The sequence below is a fragment of the Calonectris borealis genome, chromosome 3 (assembly GCF_964195595.1).
Source record: "Calonectris borealis chromosome 3, bCalBor7.hap1.2, whole genome shotgun sequence".
Taxonomy (NCBI): Eukaryota; Metazoa; Chordata; class Aves; order Procellariiformes; family Procellariidae; genus Calonectris; species Calonectris borealis.
Window position 1 is genome coordinate 105,189,294 of NC_134314.1, and position 20,306 is coordinate 105,209,599.

Consider the following 20,306-nt stretch of genomic DNA (forward strand, 5'->3'; position numbering starts at 1 on the left):
GATCTGTACGTTAGAGACAACCTATACACACAGAATCAGCATCTTATCAGACAGGAAAAACACGGTCCTTGTGAGGCAGCTACAGCAGGCAGGCTGTATAACGAAGGATATAGTAATTAGCAAAGTGCCATGTGAAATCAGAGACCTACATTACACAAGAGAGACGAAATGCAAAGTAAAGGAAAGGTGCAAGTGAAAAAGCTGTTAAGGAAAATAAACAAAGGCTGTAGAAAAAAATTCAGAAAACAGATGGAAGCTGTCCAATTCTTGAGTTTAGGGCAGGAGCCAGGACAGGTAATGCTCAAAAAAAAAAAAAAAAAACGAGGTGTTTGCTGCTGCAAAGGCCTGTACGCAAAAAGTCTCAGGTGTTTTTGTGCTTAGGGGTTTTTTTTCCAGTAGAGTATTTTAGGCGATGCTGCAGGAGGACACTTAAAGATGTACAGCATGGGGGCTTGTCCTACTAAGGACAATATTTCCATCTCTGTTATCTTTCAGAATCCATCTTTCGTTTTGCTTTTGATTTTTTTTTTTTAACATATTTAACCTCTATTTCAGCAGCATTGGCATTGTATGTGAAGAAGCACACAGAACTGCATGTGTAATAGCAGTGACTGGTGCATGATTTCAAGCCATTTCTTTCTCTAAGAAAGGGCCAGCCGGAGGGACCACACCAGACCACTCTTTATTGCTGTTTGCCAGACCTCTTCACACTGTGAACTCACCAGGTCAAAAAAACCCGCCAACCAAACAAAAAGCCCAAATTCCGTCAAGTTAGACGATGACTTGGATGCGAAGCTCCAAAGAAAACTCGGAGCCCGTCAGAAACCCCGGGCCATTTAGCAGCCAGCTCAGCAAGCGGCGCGTTTTCCTTTTGCATCAATACTGACGGCATCGGCCAGCTTGCGCGCGGGCACGGGTGCCAGTGCAACAGCGTGGGAGGAGCGGAGCGCTCCGGGGCCAGGCTGGCACGGTGGCAGGGGTAGGCGGCTGGCAAACAAGCACCTATGGTGGCAAAACCATGCCCTTACAGTGGGATGGCTTCTTTTATTGGGGCGAGGGGGGAGCGGGGGGGGGGAAGGGTGATGTGTCAGTCAAAATCTAGTGACTGAGCTAAGCCATAGCCACAACGGGAAGACTCTGCCGGTTTGCCCGTCTCCTTGTTTTAGCTAAGTGGTGTTGCTGCAGCCACAGGTTGGAGAGCTCTAGCAGGATGTGTTGGTCGAGCTACGAATGCCAGCGCCCCAAGGCCTTTTTTGATTTTCTTTAAAGATTTAGTAGCTATTTTCATAGTTTAGAGAGGTTTGTGCCCCTAGCCAAATTGCCCACAGATACCTACTGAAATGCTTCGGATGGATTTCTGTGCCCGTCCTGGCTTTACTGCAGAGACAGTGGAGAGAGAGGATGGGAAGACAGAGAGAAGAAAACCAAAACACCTCTGCCAACATCCCTAGAAGTGGCTGCATCTCAGCGTTCCCTGTATTTTCTTTTCTGTGATGCGAAATTTATGATTGTGTGGTGTTTCATGATCCTCTCGTGAAAAATGGTACAGAAATACTAATTATGATTTTTTAACTGTATGTGAAAACTTTAACCAATGATGAGAGACAATCACATGTGAGGAAGACGAGGAGTACTACTGGTTACAGTTTTTTTTCCCCTTCTGTGCGTGAAAATTTGTAACACTACTTTTTTCACTTTTAAGTTACGGTGCAGTATTACGTTTTCCTTTGAAGCGGTGCTTTGCAGCAATTCAAAATCAGAACACTAAAAAGGGGGAAAAGCCAGTTCTCTGCATGCGTACGTACGTGTGTGTGTATGGATGGATGCCTGTGGTACACAGCAGCGTCAACACTAACACCCAATTTTGACCTCCTTTGAAGAGTCCGCGCAGGATTCACCTTTCTATCGTTCTGCTGCTCCTTTTACTCAAAACCCCCCCCATTTCCTAGGATAGTTAAAATACAGAAGGCACTGGTGGCGGGGAAGAGGTGCCCTCCCATTTCAAAGCGTGGTGCTACTGCAAGACTGGGAAGCACAAAAAGCCCCTGGCGCTGCCCCGGCAGCTTGGCTGAAACAAGTCCCGTCCCCGAGCATCACCGTTCTGTTCAGCAGCCTGCGTGCCATCAGCCAGCATCTCCAGAGAACCGCCAGCAGCGAAGGTGAGAAATATGTTGGCAAACACAACGACAAAATACTATCAAGATAGGCTAAAAAGCAAGAAAAGCACACATTAGCACTTCTGTGATGGTTCCAGAAGGGTCCACAGGAAAGAGGGGCTGACCCCCCGCGACGTGACGGGGGCCGCGGCCTTTCGGAGGCCATTTACTGCCCGTTTGCAACCGTGCTGTCTAACCCCCCTGGATCTTGACGACTTATCAGTGCTCTTCATTAACACCAATCTATATTATTGCTCCGGTGGCTATTTACTTCCATTCAGAAAAGCTGGATCAAATAATACAGATTTTTTTTTTTTTCCACCCAGAACACATACAAGGAGTCTCCTGCAGTCGGAAATGAAGGATAGACTCGGTTGTTGATGGAGGAAGCAAGTAAGTACTTCTAGATGATATTAATGTGATCTTAAAATAGTGGGAAAGTTTTCTTTTATGACATTGACAGAGAGGCAATGATTTTGAGTAATGCAGGTTGATGTGAAGATGCTTTAAGATTAAATAAGTGCTATATAAAGGCCTGCCAGCCTGAATTCTAATGTGCTATGAGACATTTTGCATATTTAAGAGTATGCAAAATGTCTTGTACCACACTGGAATTCATTCTGACAAGGCTTTATATAGCATTTATTTACACTCACGTTGTACTTTAAGGGAGAAGTGATAACGCTAGCTCCTCTTTGAATGGAAGTAACAAAAGGTAATGCTAATTCCTCTGTTTCCTTCTCCGAAAAAGAAAATAAAACCAAAAAAACCCCACAACACAAAAAATAAAATAAAAGCAATCAAAAGTGGAAGCTTGTTTAATATTGCTCTACCATCATCCTGAAAGGCATAATAATTTGAGTTACACATCTGAACTGATTGGAGTTACAGAATCATATCTCCTTTTTGCATTTAACAATATATACAATATAAAATAAATACATTTACACAAATGGACATTGGTTGGAGCACACGGTATGATACACATCACAAAAATATACAGTTGATTGCTATACAGATGTGAAGCCCATCTACAGCTATAGACATGTTTGTTTTTATTTGTTGTTTTGTTTCGGTTTTTAACTACTGGCTATTATGCAACTCCTGGATTATTATAAGCAGTTTAATTTTTTTTGTCCTTTTGCGATCTTTGCACGATAAGACTGCCATAAAATGTTTTCCTAGGCAGGTAAACAGAGACGCTTAAATAATTAAAATACAATCACCAACACCCATTTTCTCTTCTATAAGAAAAATAGCAGTTTTAATTTTTTATATCTTTTTATGTTATCATTTAAATGCAAAATAGTGGAATAAATACAACAATCTGATCTGATTGAAACAAATGTGTAACTTCTGGGAGTTACACAATCATATTGCTTTAAATAAGAAAAAATTAAAAAATGAAGCAAAAATAGAAATTAAATCGTTATGGCTAAAACATACACCCTTTGAAATTTTCCCAACACTTCACATTAAGTAAGTGGTCTTGAAAGAACTCTTCTCCAGCAAGGTTTAAGATGAACAACATTATAAAGCCCGTGCAGTTCTTTTAGCTATGTTTCAGGTAACGCTTTTACAGTCTTGAGATACTTGTTCTTTTGCAGCTCCAAAAAATTACGGAAAATGAAAACTAAAGTTTGCACCGTGTGCCTTTAACACATCTCCATTTTTTGTGTGGTTTTGTATACTTCTAGTCGATTGGCTTTTGACCCTGAAGCCCAAGTTCTTTAATGTGATACAGCAAAAACAATATTTATATTATATATTTATATATATATAGTGTACTTGAACAGTAGCAACTTAAACCCTGCACAAACTTTCTGGAAAATAAACTTTTTTTTGCACTCTTACATATATAAATAATCTTATAGAATCAGCACCTTTTTCCCAGGAGTTGTATTTTTTTTTTTTGACATTTTTCAAAAGGGATGTGCCAATTTCTGAACTCCTATCACAGCTATAAATTTCAAGTTATTGACCATCTGAATGAATTGCTAATGATGATTTACCTAGAATCACACTACAGTCACTTCTCTACTGAGAAAACACAATCTACAATATAGTCCCATATAGCTAATGATAGATACACAGTTTTTTTTTTTTCCTAGCACGAGGCCGATGGAGCATCAGCCCATTGTTATTTTGTTTAAAGCACACAACGTAGCAATAGTTTTGGAAACTTGTCCGCACCAAAAAAGTTTTGCAACAACACAGAGCGAGTTAATAACAACATCTGAGAGATGATTGAATAAAAGCTATATTTACAGCGTTTAAAAATTAGACTTATCTATAATCTTGAAATATTCAAAGTTTTATTTCTAAGCTATACATTGGTATTCTATAATAAACTGTTACAGAAATCATCCCTTGTTTTGAAAATATTATGATTTCAGTGTGTATCTGTTCATAACGAGTATTTGTCTGGAGTTTCGATCTCTTAATTATTACTAGGAAGAACCTTATTACCGGTAAGGAATAGAATATACTACTGTAATCTCCTGAGGAATTGTACATCCAATATTGTCTCTAATTCTACCCTGTGTCTATAAGCACACACCACAAGAATCCAAACACCACAAGAAGAACAAGACAACAGTCTTTGAATGCAACATAAAAATTCAGAAAAGCACAGCAAACATGAAACATTGAAAAGCTGAACTACATTTCTTTTGTTTGTTAGGATTACAATTTTAATTACATCTGTGTACATAGAATAAGGATGTTCACATAGTACAGGGAGCAGCTACTAACACTGGTACATTGGTATAGCATTTGATGGAGGTTATTGTTTATTGGTTATTTAGCGACTGTAGTTTTCTGGGGGCATCTAATCGGTTTATACATTAGATTACACCTCGTAACAGTCTTCAAACTGACTGACTTTCATGCTGTGACAATACTGGTTGAAAAGCACATATACTGGTTTAGCTACTTCTTAAAGATTGCCATTTACAAAATAAAATCTGAATCAATAAATAAGGTATAGAAGTGTTAAGTTCTTCAATTTGGTCAGAAGTCTACTACTCTGATTTCTTAATTTTGCAGATGTCGGCATTTGCCTTATTGCCTCTAAGCTACTATTGGTTCATAGGGTTTTTCTGCATGTGAGGTTATAATTTTGCAAACAGGCAGTATCTCGTTCATTTGCAACTGAAGCAGTTAGAAATCACGTAGCAACTATACCTTTGTACAGTCGCTGTCTCCTAACACCGTTACAGATTGGTATTTGAAATGGAGTATTTGTATGTTAGACTACTCGGATATACTGTAGGTGTAATCTAATCCTTTGAGTCAGTGAACATTTAGTTATAAACTGGAGCTCATGTTAAGAAACTGGATGTTTTGGACCAGACTGGCACACAACATAAATTGCATCCGTGATAATATGCACCTTCCCTTCGACTATTGCTTTAGTAAGATAAATTCCCACATTAATAAATGGCTGAAAACTGGTAAAGCTGGTACAAAAAAATCTCCGTTAGTAAGAAGAAACAAAACATTTAAAAAAATCTTCCTTCAGGATTCATTTGTCCTTCATTATTGTTCATCATTGTTCAAGCCAGCACAAAAATGCAGTATTTCTTTCTCTTTAGTATTGCATGAATGAATAAAGCTTAAACTATTCCCTGAAAAAGTTACATTGTAGCTAACCTAAGAAATATCTGGAAGACTTGAAAAAACAATTAAGGAATCAAATGGCTGTAACTGATCTAGATGGAAAATGCAATGATAAGAAGCAGCCGATGCATCGTCGCTTAGTCGTCTAATTAGAGACTGCTCCTATGAAATCTAATACTGCATTCAGTCAGTTCATCGTGTTGTACTGTACTGCTAGGTACGGTGGTTCTCTCTTTGATTCCTTTGTCATTGGGGACATTATGGTTCATAATAAGTTCACTGGCATCCATATTATGGATTTCCATCCTTTGGCAGGCCTGGCTTCCATCTCTCTTCAATTAGAGACCTCTTTTAAAAAGTTCAGCAGCAAAGAAAAAAGAGAAAAGGAAAAAGGAAAGGAAAGAACAGAAAGGAAAAGAGAGAAAAGGAAAAGGAAAGGAAAAACTGCATCAGAAAGACACAGAAGAAAAAGTTGAAAGCTGCTTCACAGTCTTGCTGCTAAATATCAGTGCAGTCATTTTCTCCTTAATTAAACACTAAGTTTCTTTGCCATTATTATCCTGTTTATTTTCCCTTTTTTTTTTTTTTTTTTTTTTTAAAACGTGCATGATGGGGAAGCCCATGATGCTTTAGTCAGACCTTGGCCTCCAGCATTTCCAAAAAAAGTTTGTGCATGGGGACTTTGCCTTCCAGTTTGATGTTGTAGAAATGCTGCACAGCCTTGGTGGAGGTTTGCCTCAGAAGCGGAAGAGTCATCAACATCTTGCCTGCGCGACGTGGGTCTTCCATGTGCTGCCCGGCCTCATAATCCTGCAGAGCCTCATGTAAGACGTCCTGAAGTTTCTGCACTGCCTCAACATCCTCTATGTGCATTGAGTCTGCAAAACAAAGGAGCAACAGGAGGTTTCAGTTTGGTGTGCCAGAAGTCAGGTAACGCTATGGCTGCACAACACTTCCACTGGATCTGTGCATCCTCTTTCACAAAGAAGGAAGATCATTACCCACTAATTTCTATATTGACCTTCAGGAAAATGTCTGGAACCGCTGTGGAACTACAAATGTATAATTAACTCCTGTGTAAGTAATCCTTCTCCTCATCCTCCTCGAACAAGTAAAACAGTCACCCTCGCTGCTCCATCTCTTACAGTTACCGCTTTGAAGAAATGACAGCGCCAAAGGGCTGTACGCATCGAGGTCTGCCTTTTGTCAGGGAAGCAAGAATGACTGCCCTACTACGGAAAAGCTCGGTAAAATTCTGTGTCAGGCTCCAGGGCTGTGGAGTTGGAAGCTGTGCTCGTTACCCTCTGCTCAGAGACGCTAATCGCGGGATTAGGACTGCTGCACTGACACAAGGGAAAAGCGGGTTTGATGTCATTTCCCGATAGGTTTAGCAAATTTTTTCTCCCTCAGGCACATTCAGACAGACAGGCAACACTTAGTAGGTTCCTGAACAGCTTTTGTGCTGTGAAGCTAACATCTCCTACAAGGTGTAATCCTTTTCTCCCACCCACTCAGAGGGTGGTTTATCTTGTTATTGTTGGGGTTCTGCATTTTTTCTAAATCACTCAAAGCAAGCACCTCACCCTGTACCTTTCCAGGTGAGATGTTTTGCTGGTGTAAGTATTGAGTGACAAGCCTAGATGCAATGCACACCAGGAACTAAACTCAACTGCTACGTGACCTGGAAAGATCAAAGCAATGGAAGTGTGAAATAAAAAGAAAAGATCTAACTGAAATAACTGTAAAACCCTCAACAGCAGAGATACAGAAAGTGAAGATGTCCCTGAGAACATGCCGTTACTGGACCATGCTGAGATGATTTCGGATGAGCAGCCCTAATTCTCCAACTTTTACGTAGTCATAAATGCCAAAAAAGCCCTGATGTGGTCCAAAGCGAGGTGAATGCAAGTAAGGAAGAACAGTCATAGGTGAAAGAGGCCACCAAACAGCCTCTATCAGCTACCAAGATCTGGATGGTCGACAGACTTACAGAGCCAATAAAACACCATGTGAAAACGTAACTGCTGTGAGGGGGTACAAGTCCTAGGGATAGGCTACACGGTGCAAGCTTAGCTCAGGGTGAAATGCTGGGACATGGCATTATTGAAGTATATCCTTGAAAACTCTAGTTAGTACAACACTGCTTTGCATCTTGATTTTTGGTTTTGGAATAAAGCTCCTGTTCCCAGACAGAATAATGACTGAGGAGTTGGATGGTGAAGAACCCACTTCTATCATCGTTTCCAAGCCCTGTATTAAGTAGTCTGATGCCCTGGATCAGTATTTTGACAGAGCCTCACGTTTTACCCTGTTGATGATAACAACATCAAATTTTGCACGTGCTTCAAATATCTGAATTACCTTCAGAGAATTAAGATGCATCTAAGATTCATTTCCTAAGAGCTGATGTGCAACTATTTCCTCAGATAATTAGGCCAGATAGTAAATAACTCTCTCTTTTCAAACACAAACATGTAAACCAAAACACAAACCAGTAAGTAACAGGTTAACAAAAATGTTCCAGCTTCTATTGTCAAAACAAATGTGCAAATTGAAAAGGAAAAAAATAAAAGTTACGGCTCCCGCTCTAAAACAGACACTTAATTATATACAAGTTTGGATCATTTAGCACGTTTTATTGATTCTGATGACAGTTTATCTGTTAATTACACATAATGGAGTCCTATGGGAATTTTACATGTTTAATAATTCTGAGTCTTAGCGAATACATGCTCTAAGAAGCATGCAGTTAAGATACACGCTGCAGGGATGTGATACTGCACATCAAGGTGCACTGTGCCGAAAGCAGAGAAACGCAAAAATATCTCTCTGAGGGAAAAAGAAAGCTACAACATTTTAAACAAGATGACAGGGAAATATTACCTCTAGCAAAATTTAGTTCTAATTAATGTGAGACCCCTCCCCAAATCCATACATTTTTGATAGGTTTCTAATACGGCAATTCTGTTAAATAATTCTGTGTCAATAACAGAAAATCCCTGAATTCTGTGTCTTACAAACAGATGATATCGATACAGACATGCTAACACACACATACAAACGTGACTGATGTCTTAAGCGTAGTGTCCAACCAGCAGGCTTAATTTGGAATGCAAACTCCAAATTGTCATCTTTACTCCCTGACTCTAGCAAGTCCTTGCATATTCACTGCTGTGCTATAGAAGACACGATGTGCTACTCCAAATAATTTTTCTATAAACCGTGCACAGTTTGTGCAGAAATTACCCATCTTTTCCTCCTCTCCCCAGACCCACAGTGCCAGGGCCAGATTTGCTGGGGAACCAGATAGGAGCATTTTAGCAGCAACAAAATGCTTGGTGAGTCAAAGTCTCGCCAAGTCCTTGTGAATTTTTTTTTACACTATACTGCATGAAGAGACAGGTCTTTCTGGAGAACCTGACTATAAAAGTTTAGCTTTTAACCCTCTACAAAACTGGTCTGATTCTTCCCAGAAGCGGCATTTGTAACTGTGGTTACATGTGGCCATGTTTGAATTTGCAAATACATGGACGGAGTCCAGACTAATACATTTTTCGCACAGAGATGAAACTTGCCCGAGATCTTCAGCTCTGCAGTTCGGATAGCAATTTGGCCTGCAGCGTTAGGAATATATACGCTTTACATATTTCTTACACAGAAACTGAGGAGGGAAAAGAGGAAGGAAACACCCCTAGACAACGCAAGAATGGAAGGTGAATCAAAACCTGCCCTCTGATACAGCTATTACACTCCAGGCTCTCGAACTCTTCCACTGTGTGGACATCATCTTAAAAAAAGAGATCTTATCCTCTCCTTGCAGGGGTGATTGTATACCATCCCTCCGGTAACCAAAACAATTGCTTGCATGGAAAAGTAATAGCAGTAAAGCATTTAATGCATTTGTTGCTGTCTTTGAAATCAATGTAGCAGCTGGGAAGAACGTGACCAGCCAGCTCTCCACGGGCCTGACGCAAGCACTTCGCTGCCAAACAGTGGTTCATGGAGCAGAGTTGAGGAAGCTGTGTCTTGGGAAACAGATTCTGTCACAGGAAATGAGGTAAGAAAAAATAGCAGAGAGAGGGGCACTTCCAAACAGTGATTAAGACTTCAAACTGTTCTTTTAAAATGGCGATTTAGCTTGAAAGATTTAAAAATGATTTAATCAAATTACTATGATAATTTAACTTCACATTTACAGAAAAGATTCAAACTCATTTCAGCTTTACCCATTCTAGGGTCTGCTAATGTTTAAATGCAAACTCACTAAATCTGTGCTATTTAATTAGATCATGATTCAGCTTGCAGATTGCTCAGGAAAATATTAATCTCTACAAAGATCCTTCTTCAAGTTTTAGCCTTGCAGTTTGGAACTTATTCCTGATATTAAACGAACGTAGATCTTAATCCCTCAGGCGTAAGGCTTTGAAAATAAGGAAAATGGTTGAAAACGCGGAACTAGCCAAGGGGAAAAGAGGAGGAAAAATAAAAGAGAAATCTTTTCAGTAACTACAGACTGGCAGATGTAGAAGTGAATTCAGAGCAGGTTAACTTATTGCTGCTAAACCCAATCCTCACTGGTAAGAGAGGGCAATGTCAACAAGAACCACTATAATTTAAGGAAATGCAGAATGTGTGTGACAATCCAGAATCAAAGAAATAATTCCACAGACAATATGAAATTGAATTCTAAGTTAGGTACAAAGATTTTGAATGTTCTTCCTATACCAAGAAAACACCTTTTTTTTATTTTTAACTGGCTTTGTAGACAGTCTGGATAATTTAAAATTACATCCTACACAAGTAATTACATTACACAAGTAATATCCAGAGGAAACCTACACCCAGATGCAATACACTTAAAAATCAGTGCCTATATAAAGAATGAAATTAAACAGGGTAATTTAAAAGTGTTGTCATTTGAAAGCAAGCAGGATTTGATCTTAAACGCCCTGCAAAAAAAGGATCGCAGGCTGGTGAAACTGAAGACCTCCACAGACAAACACAAGACTTGTTGATACAACGCGCTGCTGAGACCATGGGATTTCAGTCTAGAAGGGGGAAAAGTCGTTACTGATCAGTGCTGCGGTGGGAGAGAGTGAGATCAACAAATGAGGACATCGACTCATTGAGCTCTGCTTTGAGAATCTCGTTCTATCCTTGCAAATGCTTTCTTTCACCATCACAGGGTGGGAAAATAGAATTGTACCTCTTCTGATCAGTCGATTGATTGTATCATTGTGCAGAAATGGGAGAAAATTAGAGTTCTCGTCCACCACGAGATCCAGATAGAAATTCAGATTACAATCTACCTCATTTAAAATTCAAGCTTCATTGCAAATGCAGCAAACAGACATCCAGCCACCCAGGAATCATTTAGAACACACCACAAAGGGTGACAACTAGCTAAAGATTGGGAAGCACCTGAACTGAGGGCAAGGAGACCTCTCAAAATACTGCTCTGAGGAAAGTTAAATGCTGGTATGTATGTATTTTGTATATAACATCACTACGAAGTGGTAGAAACCCAGGGGTCTCAAATGAAGTATTTCTTCACGTCAGAAAATTCAGGCAGCATAAAGGAAGAAATTATTGTAGTGAATCAAGCAGCAGGGAGTATGCAGCAGCGAACGCACACATTAAGGTGCTCATAAAGCATATCAGAGAGGCAAATATCAACAAGTACTCGAAAGACAGCAATCGCTGTGACGTGTGTGATTCCATATAGCTGAGCAGTTCACAAATCCAAACCGGATAAATCAGTTTAGAAAGTTGCAGGATCCTGGAAGAACTGGATGGGATGAAGAGTAAGAACAGCAGGCAAAATGGTTTTTGCTTTACATAAGGACAACAAAATCCTAATCTGGATTATGTCTCAAATAAGAGGAATTTATTATCTAGATTGTACTGCCAATCCACAAAAACCACCGCAGTGTTTATTGACGGGGGAACTGTTCTTAGACTTACAGAACTCCTTCCTCTCCTGCCTGAAAGGTATGCCAGATTTACACAGGCAAACTTGCATTATTGCTAAGTGCTGGCCCACATTGTGTTTCTGTATAATTTTTATGAGAAACACAACACAGTGACATTTTGAAAAGCATATTGCTTAGGACAGAAGCAACCCATGGAAATTGTCGATAGCAAATCAAACTAGGTTCTTGGTTCCCTCACCCAAGCAAGAATTCCCATCCTTTTCCAGTCTGGAATTGAAATTGCCCCAGGTACTTGTTTTGGTCCTCCCTGTGTAGGGTCAACAAATATAATTAATTTTGACCACCTGTTTGCCTGTCTTTCCTGAACAGAACTATTTGCTGGGGTCTGCACGGTTAGGCTAGGAGACAAGCACATAGACAAACAGAGTATCTTCTCTCGCAAGAGAGTATGGCAAAAATGGTCTGACATCTGGATTATTCTATTGGAAACAGACACTTCAATCGGAATATATATTGGAAATTAAAGAGGAATAAATTAAGAATTCCTTGTCCATAGGAATTATACGCAGTGGAAACCAAAAAAGTAAAACAAAGGCTTGTATGATTGATTTTAGTGAACAAGGTCTGAGTCTGGATTGCACTGGTTTGGCCTACTTTTAGAAGAGACATGAAAACTGATGCCTCAAAACAGTTTTTAAAACACAGTAGGAAATGAAGATGTAGTAAGAAAAGAAACTACTTCACGGAACACGCCTATTTATCTCAGGGCCTAACTGGATTAACAGTGAATTAAAACCACAGGCATAAGGTAAATTAAAACACAGTAAACCACCTTTTTTTTATTCCCGAAATGGCTTACTTTCCACTAGGGTAGGTAATGAGGGCAATAAATAAAGGAATATTTCCGCAATGCAGAACAAATTGCATACTATGAAACTGGTTTGAGTACCCACTCAATAAGGCTACTAAAACTCTGGAAAAGGGGAATTCGAATGATAGAGCTGGGGGGTAAGATACCAACTAAAAGAAAATGTTGAATGAATGCTTCAAAATCCTTTTTATCCACTACACGATGTAAGTAATTGCCATAATTACCATTGAGAGCCACTGGTTTAGCGCTGTGGAAAAGCAGGATGAGTAAGAGTGAAGACTAGCAATTGCGTTGGTGACACAGCGGTTCGTACCGTCGCCTTCCGACCCAGAAAATCCGCCTGCCAGCAGAGAGCTGGCCCTTGGCAGATGCAGCACGGCGCTGCCCTTACAGTCCTGCCCCAGCAGCAAGGAACCCGGGGCTCCGTCCTCCCGCCAGCCACTGGGCTGGCCTCGCTTCTTGCCCTTCGCGAGTCTCAGGCTGTTAACACGTAAATAATATCTACCTATTTCATAACTAAGTGAGGAATATCTCAAAGTTATTCAGTTACTAGACCAACTACCAGGGAAAAAAAAAATCAAACCATTAATTAACTCTGCTACCATTTGCTTAATGATAACATTAACATTAACAATGATAACATAATGATAACTGGTAGCAGTTATTTGTTTTCACTAAGAATTGTGGGTGCCATCTACTTGATTACATGAAAATGGAATATGAGGAAGAAACTGTGTTCAAGCAACATGAAAACTCTGACTATGGTGGCACCATCCTTTTCTAAAAATTTGTTTCTATGCTGTACCACTCCCTATACAAAATTACACGAAAGAGTTAACAGACCTTCCTATTTATATTTGGCAAAATAAACATCGGTAAGACACCAATAACACACAGGTGTGTGTGTATATATAGATATTATATATGTCTATTCACAATATATACGTTTTAATCATGAATTCTAACACTAACAAGATGACTTAAATAAAATCAAATGAAAAAAATGGCATTATTAGAAACTAAATATAGTATGTTGTGACATCAGATAAACCACAGTCTGTACTGGGAATAAAGATGATGTCCTGTGGAATAAGTGATTTATAGGGTTCTACCAATTAATTTTTATTACAATAATATTATTTAATGGTGATAGCCTAGTGCTCCGAGTACACTGTTTTGTTGGCTGGAAAGCTAAGTAAGTTGTAAGAACAAACTAATTTTTTTACCAGGATAGATGATCATGTAACTTTACTGGCATCAGTGTTGATCTATGCTTCATTATGCTAAAATGCACAAGGCACTTCTTGGTTCTCACTCCTTCAGAACTGAAAGGGTGCTGCGTTTTTTTTTAGGAGAGTTAGTAAGAGAGACCAGAAATTGTGATGGTGAGCAGAGGTCCTTCTCTCCTTCTGGTGGTACAGGCTAGACAGCTAGTACTAGCGTTTAAGATTAAATTTTCAACAGCGCATAGGGTTATACTTTTAAATGCCTAGCATCCACATTTGGGTCAGATTTTTCAAGATGCCAGCAGCCTATTAGGCAGATACACACAGATCAGATTTTCGAATGTGCTAATGTATTTTGACACTTTAGTTCCTCGTGTTAGGTCTTAGATGGGAACTGAGCTTCTCTTAAAAATCTGGTCTCCGTTGTGACTCCTAAGCTCTCCTGCAACATTTGGCCTGAAGGCACAATTTAGTCCTTACCGATTAGGCAATTTCAAAAAACTGCTCACCTGCAACTCCCTGTTTAGTATTACCTAATCGATACGTAATACAAAAGAGATGAGCAGGTCATCTTTTCTGTCTCGGAGTGTTCACATCTGCGCACTTGTGTACACTTCAAACATATTTTGTAAATATTTCACCTTCCCTTACACGCGAGGAAGTAATTGGTACATGCATGTTTTGGAAACCATTCAAAGTTGATTTTCTGCGTGGGTAACCAAAGTGCTCATTGGTGCCAGCTTGCTTCATCTGGGCGGTGTGAGGTGGAACGCAGGGCAGTTGCATCCTGCAGCTTCAAGGTACCTGCTTGCTTTTGTGTAGAGAAGGCAGAGAAAGAAGGAAGGAACTCGTGATACTGACAGGACAAGGGCAATGCTGTGGTGAGAGGGACTCCTCTGGAGTTCAAGCAGAAAGGCTGTATTAATTACTATCGAATCAATGCAGATGTTTAAAACTAACCCGATAAATTCCACATTAAGCACTACATATTAAATGTAACTGTTGAAATCATGCCTGTATAGACTTTAACGTACACAGGACTGAAATGTTTACACATTCCAGTATTGTGCTCTTATATATGTATTTAAACTTTTCAGATGCTATATGCACTGCACTTGAAATCAGTGACAATCTACAAGGTTGATACATCTTGCATTTCTGGAAATTTATACAAGCGGCGTGGCATTGGCCAACTCTGCAAAGGGAACACTTGATAACGGTTGTCAGAGAATCTCCCTGAAAAACGGCTCCTCCTCCCCACCTCTCAGAAAGCAAATGGCAGGACTATCTCAGATCGAGTACTGCACACGTAGACTCTGCAGGCCTAAAGAAAAGTTAGCAGTTGGGGTGTTCTCATGCTCACGATACTGAGATTTGTTGGCCAAAACAAAGCTTGTGGTATTTATTCAAACAAAATACAATCAATATGAAGACAATCTACAATTTCTTTTTTCTGCTTCTATACACCAGCAGGGAAAGGACTATGACACTGTATCATAAATCACTAACTCAGATACAGAGCTATAAAACCATCTTTGTCTACTGTTTACAGTAGAGTCAACCTGGGAATCTTTCTAGACAGTGCGGATATGGCAAAAATGTCTGAAAAGCCTAAGATTTCTTATTATACTTCACCCATTCTCTCTTCAGCTATAAAAAGGCTAATATATTTTAAACCAGAAAAATAAATAGTGGAAGTTGTGGAAGAAAGCAGACGTGGCAACAAAATATATTAAAATGCGAATCGCTAACTGATTGATTTTATAATGGCATTTTATTTCCTTCTTTTATATATAGCTGCATTGACATTAATCAAGTTCATAGTTATGTGAAAATAAGCTATTTCTGTTTTTGTCTATAAAAAAAGACAAAAACTTTAATTTTACTTTAGTTTTAATTTTACTTTAATTTTAGCAGCATTTGTAAATTAAAACACTAGGGGTCTGATATTCTTTGATGGGCTGTAATTCTGCAGGTGCTATTTTACACCTACAGGTTAGTGTAGCTATAGCTGACAGAAGTTTGGTATCTGCTGCAGCCTGAACCTCAAATGTTGAATGTCAGTAGTCAAAACGTTCTGTTGAAAGGGAGTTCAAAGGGATGGGCTGCTTTTTAACTCCTCCTTGCAACAGTTTGATTTTAAAACAGCAATTTTATTTCTTTTAAGACGAGGGAAGGAAATGTTTTCACCTAAATGTGCCCTGAATTTTAGTATGCTGAATTGTACTTCTCTCTGACATTATCCTGGTTGTAATTCCCAGCAAAGTTAATGAAGCTACAGATGATTTTGACACACTCTATGTACAATGTATGACTAAACTTTTTTTGGCAGCAGTATCTTTTATTATTACTTAAACACTGCATGGTTTTTTGGGGGAAGAAAAAAAAAAAAGCTGTGAGTGGTATTTAACACTATATCCCTATATTCTAGCCCCTCACCCTTTTTATCTATATCTGAACTATAGAGATATTTCTAATTCATTTGAATTACAGCATCAAAATAAATACAAAAAACCTTCTCAATTTAGACACCTAATTCCAGGTAACTTTCTTGCTCTGTTCATTAAGCATGACCAATTTTGAGAAAAATCCTTCTTGTAGCTGCAAAGCGTCCTCAAGTGTCTATTTACAATGGTCAAAAATTATAAATGAATCTTCAATTAACAATAATTTTGATCTTTGAGAGGCATTTCAGCATTTTGTTTATTCTGGAAATAAGATAATATTCTAAAACTAAGGGCAGAGTTAGTGGGGTGGAGAATATTTTACAAAGAAACTAATAAGCATTTTGGCTTTGCATGTTTTTGAATTATATTTCCAATTAAAAATGCAGAGTGCTAAATCACATTACAAAGACAAATAGGAAAGTACAACTTCATTGTTGAAAACAATTTCCCTCCTATCAATCTGAGGATTCATGCATCAATATTGTAGATGAACTGTTAATTACAAAATCAATTAAAAAATTATTTCTAAAAACAGTCACGCGTCCTGGCTCTCAGGGGGGCAATTTGGGCAGAAGGTCTCATCTCACTAGGACCGCGCCAAATCACAAGTCGTCATCCACAAGTAAGCAAAAGCAATCTGGTTTTTCATTTTTCAGCGCGGCTGAGCCCAGCCTGAGATTGATCGTCACATATGGCCCCAGAAAACAAACTGTCAATACCTTGAATGCTGCAGAATTTGAACAAATAGCCGTCCGCCCATTCAAGCCACTCATTGCATCCCATTTAACAGATTTTATTGACAGTTTCCTTCTTGTAATTAAAGGGAAAACTACTGGCCAGCTACCAAGATAAAGTTCAAAGATAGGGTCAAAACAAAAGCAGATGGAGGGGCACGGTGTGACTGTCAATGGAACATAGCATCAGAGCATGTTATTGACACACAGGTATCTAATGATCGGCACGTCATTAAAGAGGGATCTATCGTGAACTTTATGCAAATGCTAAAAGGGACTTAAGACCACAATAAAGCATTAAGGAGACACAAAAGGAAAAACAACAAAGCACAAACGATTTTTACTTATCTGACAGTATTCACTGCTTCAGCACTTTTAAATTCAAATGCAGAAAAAAATTCTTTCTGAGATTTTTAACCCTTACTGCACAGGTAATAATTTTTGCAGAAGCCTTCTCATAAATGTAGCGGATCCATAAGGTAAGATATGGTCCTTGAGAGATTAAATAAGAATTTCCTCCCTCCTCCCATATCCTGAATTCACCCTATCAAATAAATCAGTAGCTGCCTTTAGAGAGAACGTATATAGCATATTCTCATGCATCCTTTCTGTTCGTTTTAATTGCAATGATTAGACTTGCCTGGATTATGGAATGGATTTAGGAGAACAATATCTATATTCATGTGAAAGGATCTTTGCCTGTAAAATACGCTCCAAATCATACAGTACAGTATTCTCCACTCCCTTAGGAACGTATTCCACAATTACTTAGTTTGAACTGCTTCGTTTGTTGCCTTTTAGACTAAGGTCTGATTAGCAATTTCTTATTCAAAGACCGTGTTTAAAACAAGCATGCAGAAAGTATTATGGAGGAAAAAAAAAGTGACATATTAAAAATGTAGCAACAGTTGTGCCAGTCTGCCAACCTGAATTAGCAAGTGCTATAGCTTTGAGGGTGACAAACTCTTCTTTCTCCAGCTTCATGCTCTTGTATTTCTTTACCAGCTGCAGTATGGCATTGTTAAGGTCAAGAAGGCCTGCCAATTTGGATTGGTCTTCATCCATAATATAATCTTCAGCATACACGAGCTCATCCTCAAAAGAAAGTGACCGGTATACAACACCAAGAATCAAAATCTCCATCCAAGCACTCTGCAGAAGGCTCATCTGGTCAGCTAGAGACAAAGTGGAGAATCCTGAAGAGGAATAAAATACAGGAAAAATATTAAGCATGTTTGGATTTGTCAGAAATCTGCTCCTCTTTTCGATTTATTTTTATATACATCGTGATAAAACATGTACATAGTCTATTATTCTCCCTTCTGCTTTTGTGCCTCTCCTCCCCATCCTACTACAGGAAAGTAAATCAATATAAAATCAAACGTTTTCTAATCAACACACAAAGTTATAAACAAGTTGGAATTTGCAGGCTATTTCTGTAAGAATCATATTAATTTGGGGAGTACTGCAGTGACAGTCTACAATTTGCATGATGCCTTCTTTGTTCTGAAATACTCATGCTTAGTTCTAAAACTGTGAAATACATACTGATGCTGTGAAACAGGGATCTGATGACTCTATTCATTATTACCATACACCAAGCAGGATAATTTAGGAGAGAAAAAAACCCCGATTTTTTAAAAGGGAAGATTTGATGTTTTAATAGAATTAAGGTGATTATCACAAAGAGGAAAATTCTCTTTGAACTTTAACCTCAGGGGAAAGAGGTAACACCTACCCTCCTCAGAAAGATGCTAATTACTTCTGTAATGGCTCCCGCCTCTACAACACTTGTTGAAATAACAGGGTGGCATATTAAACTGCCAACTGAATAGCAGTCACACCATCCTTTTTCTGAGGGCAACCAAAAATTTAATAAACGCCTCTTAATGAATTTAACTTTTGCTTTTTTTCCCCCTGCTGTCTTTCCTAATAGGATCACTAAGGGCAAACATCTTTACTGTCTTACCTTTTCAGACTCTTGTTTACAGTACCTGTTAATTTATTATATCAAACTGCTAATATCCCAATCACATTAGGAGCTACAAAACAATATGGGAGAGGAAGTGATTTTCCTGGCCTGTTGGTTTAATGCAGTAGTTTGCCAGTTGGCACCATCAACCACAAGTACTTAATAAAATCATCAAAGGGGATTAGTCAAGCTTTTCTTAAAGGGTCTTAAGACATGTCTGAGGCTTTCATTTAGTTGTTTATGGAGCTGCTTACATGTCCTTTGACAGGGTTCCCGCTGTAAGAACATTCTTTTTGGCGTTCAATTACACTTAAATGCATTTTTCTATTTTGAAAGTCGAGAGTTACAGTCAAGCAGGAATATATCATAAACTAGCAAATCTGCAAGGCATCTACTCCAAACAAGATTTTCTCTACAAGCACTAAGCAGCAAAACTAATACAATAAAAAAGAAAACCCCACATCCAAACCACCAGGCATCCATAAAAAATGAAACATAAAACTGGCTGCATGCTCTCTCTCTCATTTTTCTCCCCCTCCTTATTTGTTTTCATTTTCTCTTAGTGTCTTTTGAGTCTTGTGATAGAACTGTAGCTCTCTGCCTTCAAAAAACCCAACAAAACCTGAGCCAACAGCAACAGGAAACCCTTGAAGAGGTGACAATGGAAAATAACACATCCGCGATTAAAACAAATAAGAGGGAAATGGAGAAGTAGTAATCATTTAAAAGGTTATAGGGAGGAATTCATGATTTCAATTAGCTTCACCATTTCTGTTCCTTCCCGTCTTTCAAGAACCAGTTTTTCTGCAGTAGCAGATGGACAGAGAACGTAGCCTGCAGCACCGTCCTGTGACAGCCCCATTCTCCCTCCCAGACACTGCTGTTAGTAAATAGATTTACACATTCTCCAATCTCCACACATCTTTCTGCCGAATAATTAAAAGCAGGATGATTAGTTTATTGAGTGGAAGGAGGAACTTTTTTATTGAGGTCCATCCACGATTTTATCAGGGCCAGCACTTTTACGGTTGTCATGAGGGTGCAGGCATCCAATTTTTCTTATCTGCCTGATTAATACAAACGCTGTTTCAGGACGCATTAATTAACAGATACAAATCTACGTTCTCATGGAAGGATCAATACAGAGAAGAAAAGAGGCATCAATGTGAATTTAGTGCTGATGATGGAGAAGGCACTCTATTGACATTTACGTGCACAGAAACTTTAAAGTTGCAGTGGAGCCCTTTTGTCCCTGTGATTTACAAATTAACAATTTTTCAGGTATAACAATGTTTCACACACTTCTGAGGAGTTTAATTAAGCAAAAAGCAATAAAATCAGTTTTG

At 38.9% G+C, this 20,306-nt stretch overlaps 1 protein-coding gene across 9 annotated transcripts in view; it reads right to left on the reverse strand.

Annotated features, from left to right (window-relative positions):
* Positions 1-2,958: 2,958 nt before the first annotated feature.
* ESRRG (estrogen related receptor gamma) overlaps positions 2,959-20,306 on the reverse strand; it is a 389,483-nt gene continuing 372,135 nt past the window's right edge. For all 9 annotated transcript variants that reach the window (XM_075147084.1, XM_075147090.1, XM_075147089.1 and 6 more), the window contains 2 exons: positions 17,915-18,184; positions 2,959-6,655 (listed from right to left, as the gene is read on the reverse strand). In XM_075147084.1, the coding sequence (XP_075003185.1) occupies positions 6,411-6,655; positions 17,915-18,184 (515 nt within the window). In that variant the 3' untranslated portion in view covers positions 2,959-6,410. The remainder of the gene's footprint in view (positions 6,656-17,914; positions 18,185-20,306) is intronic.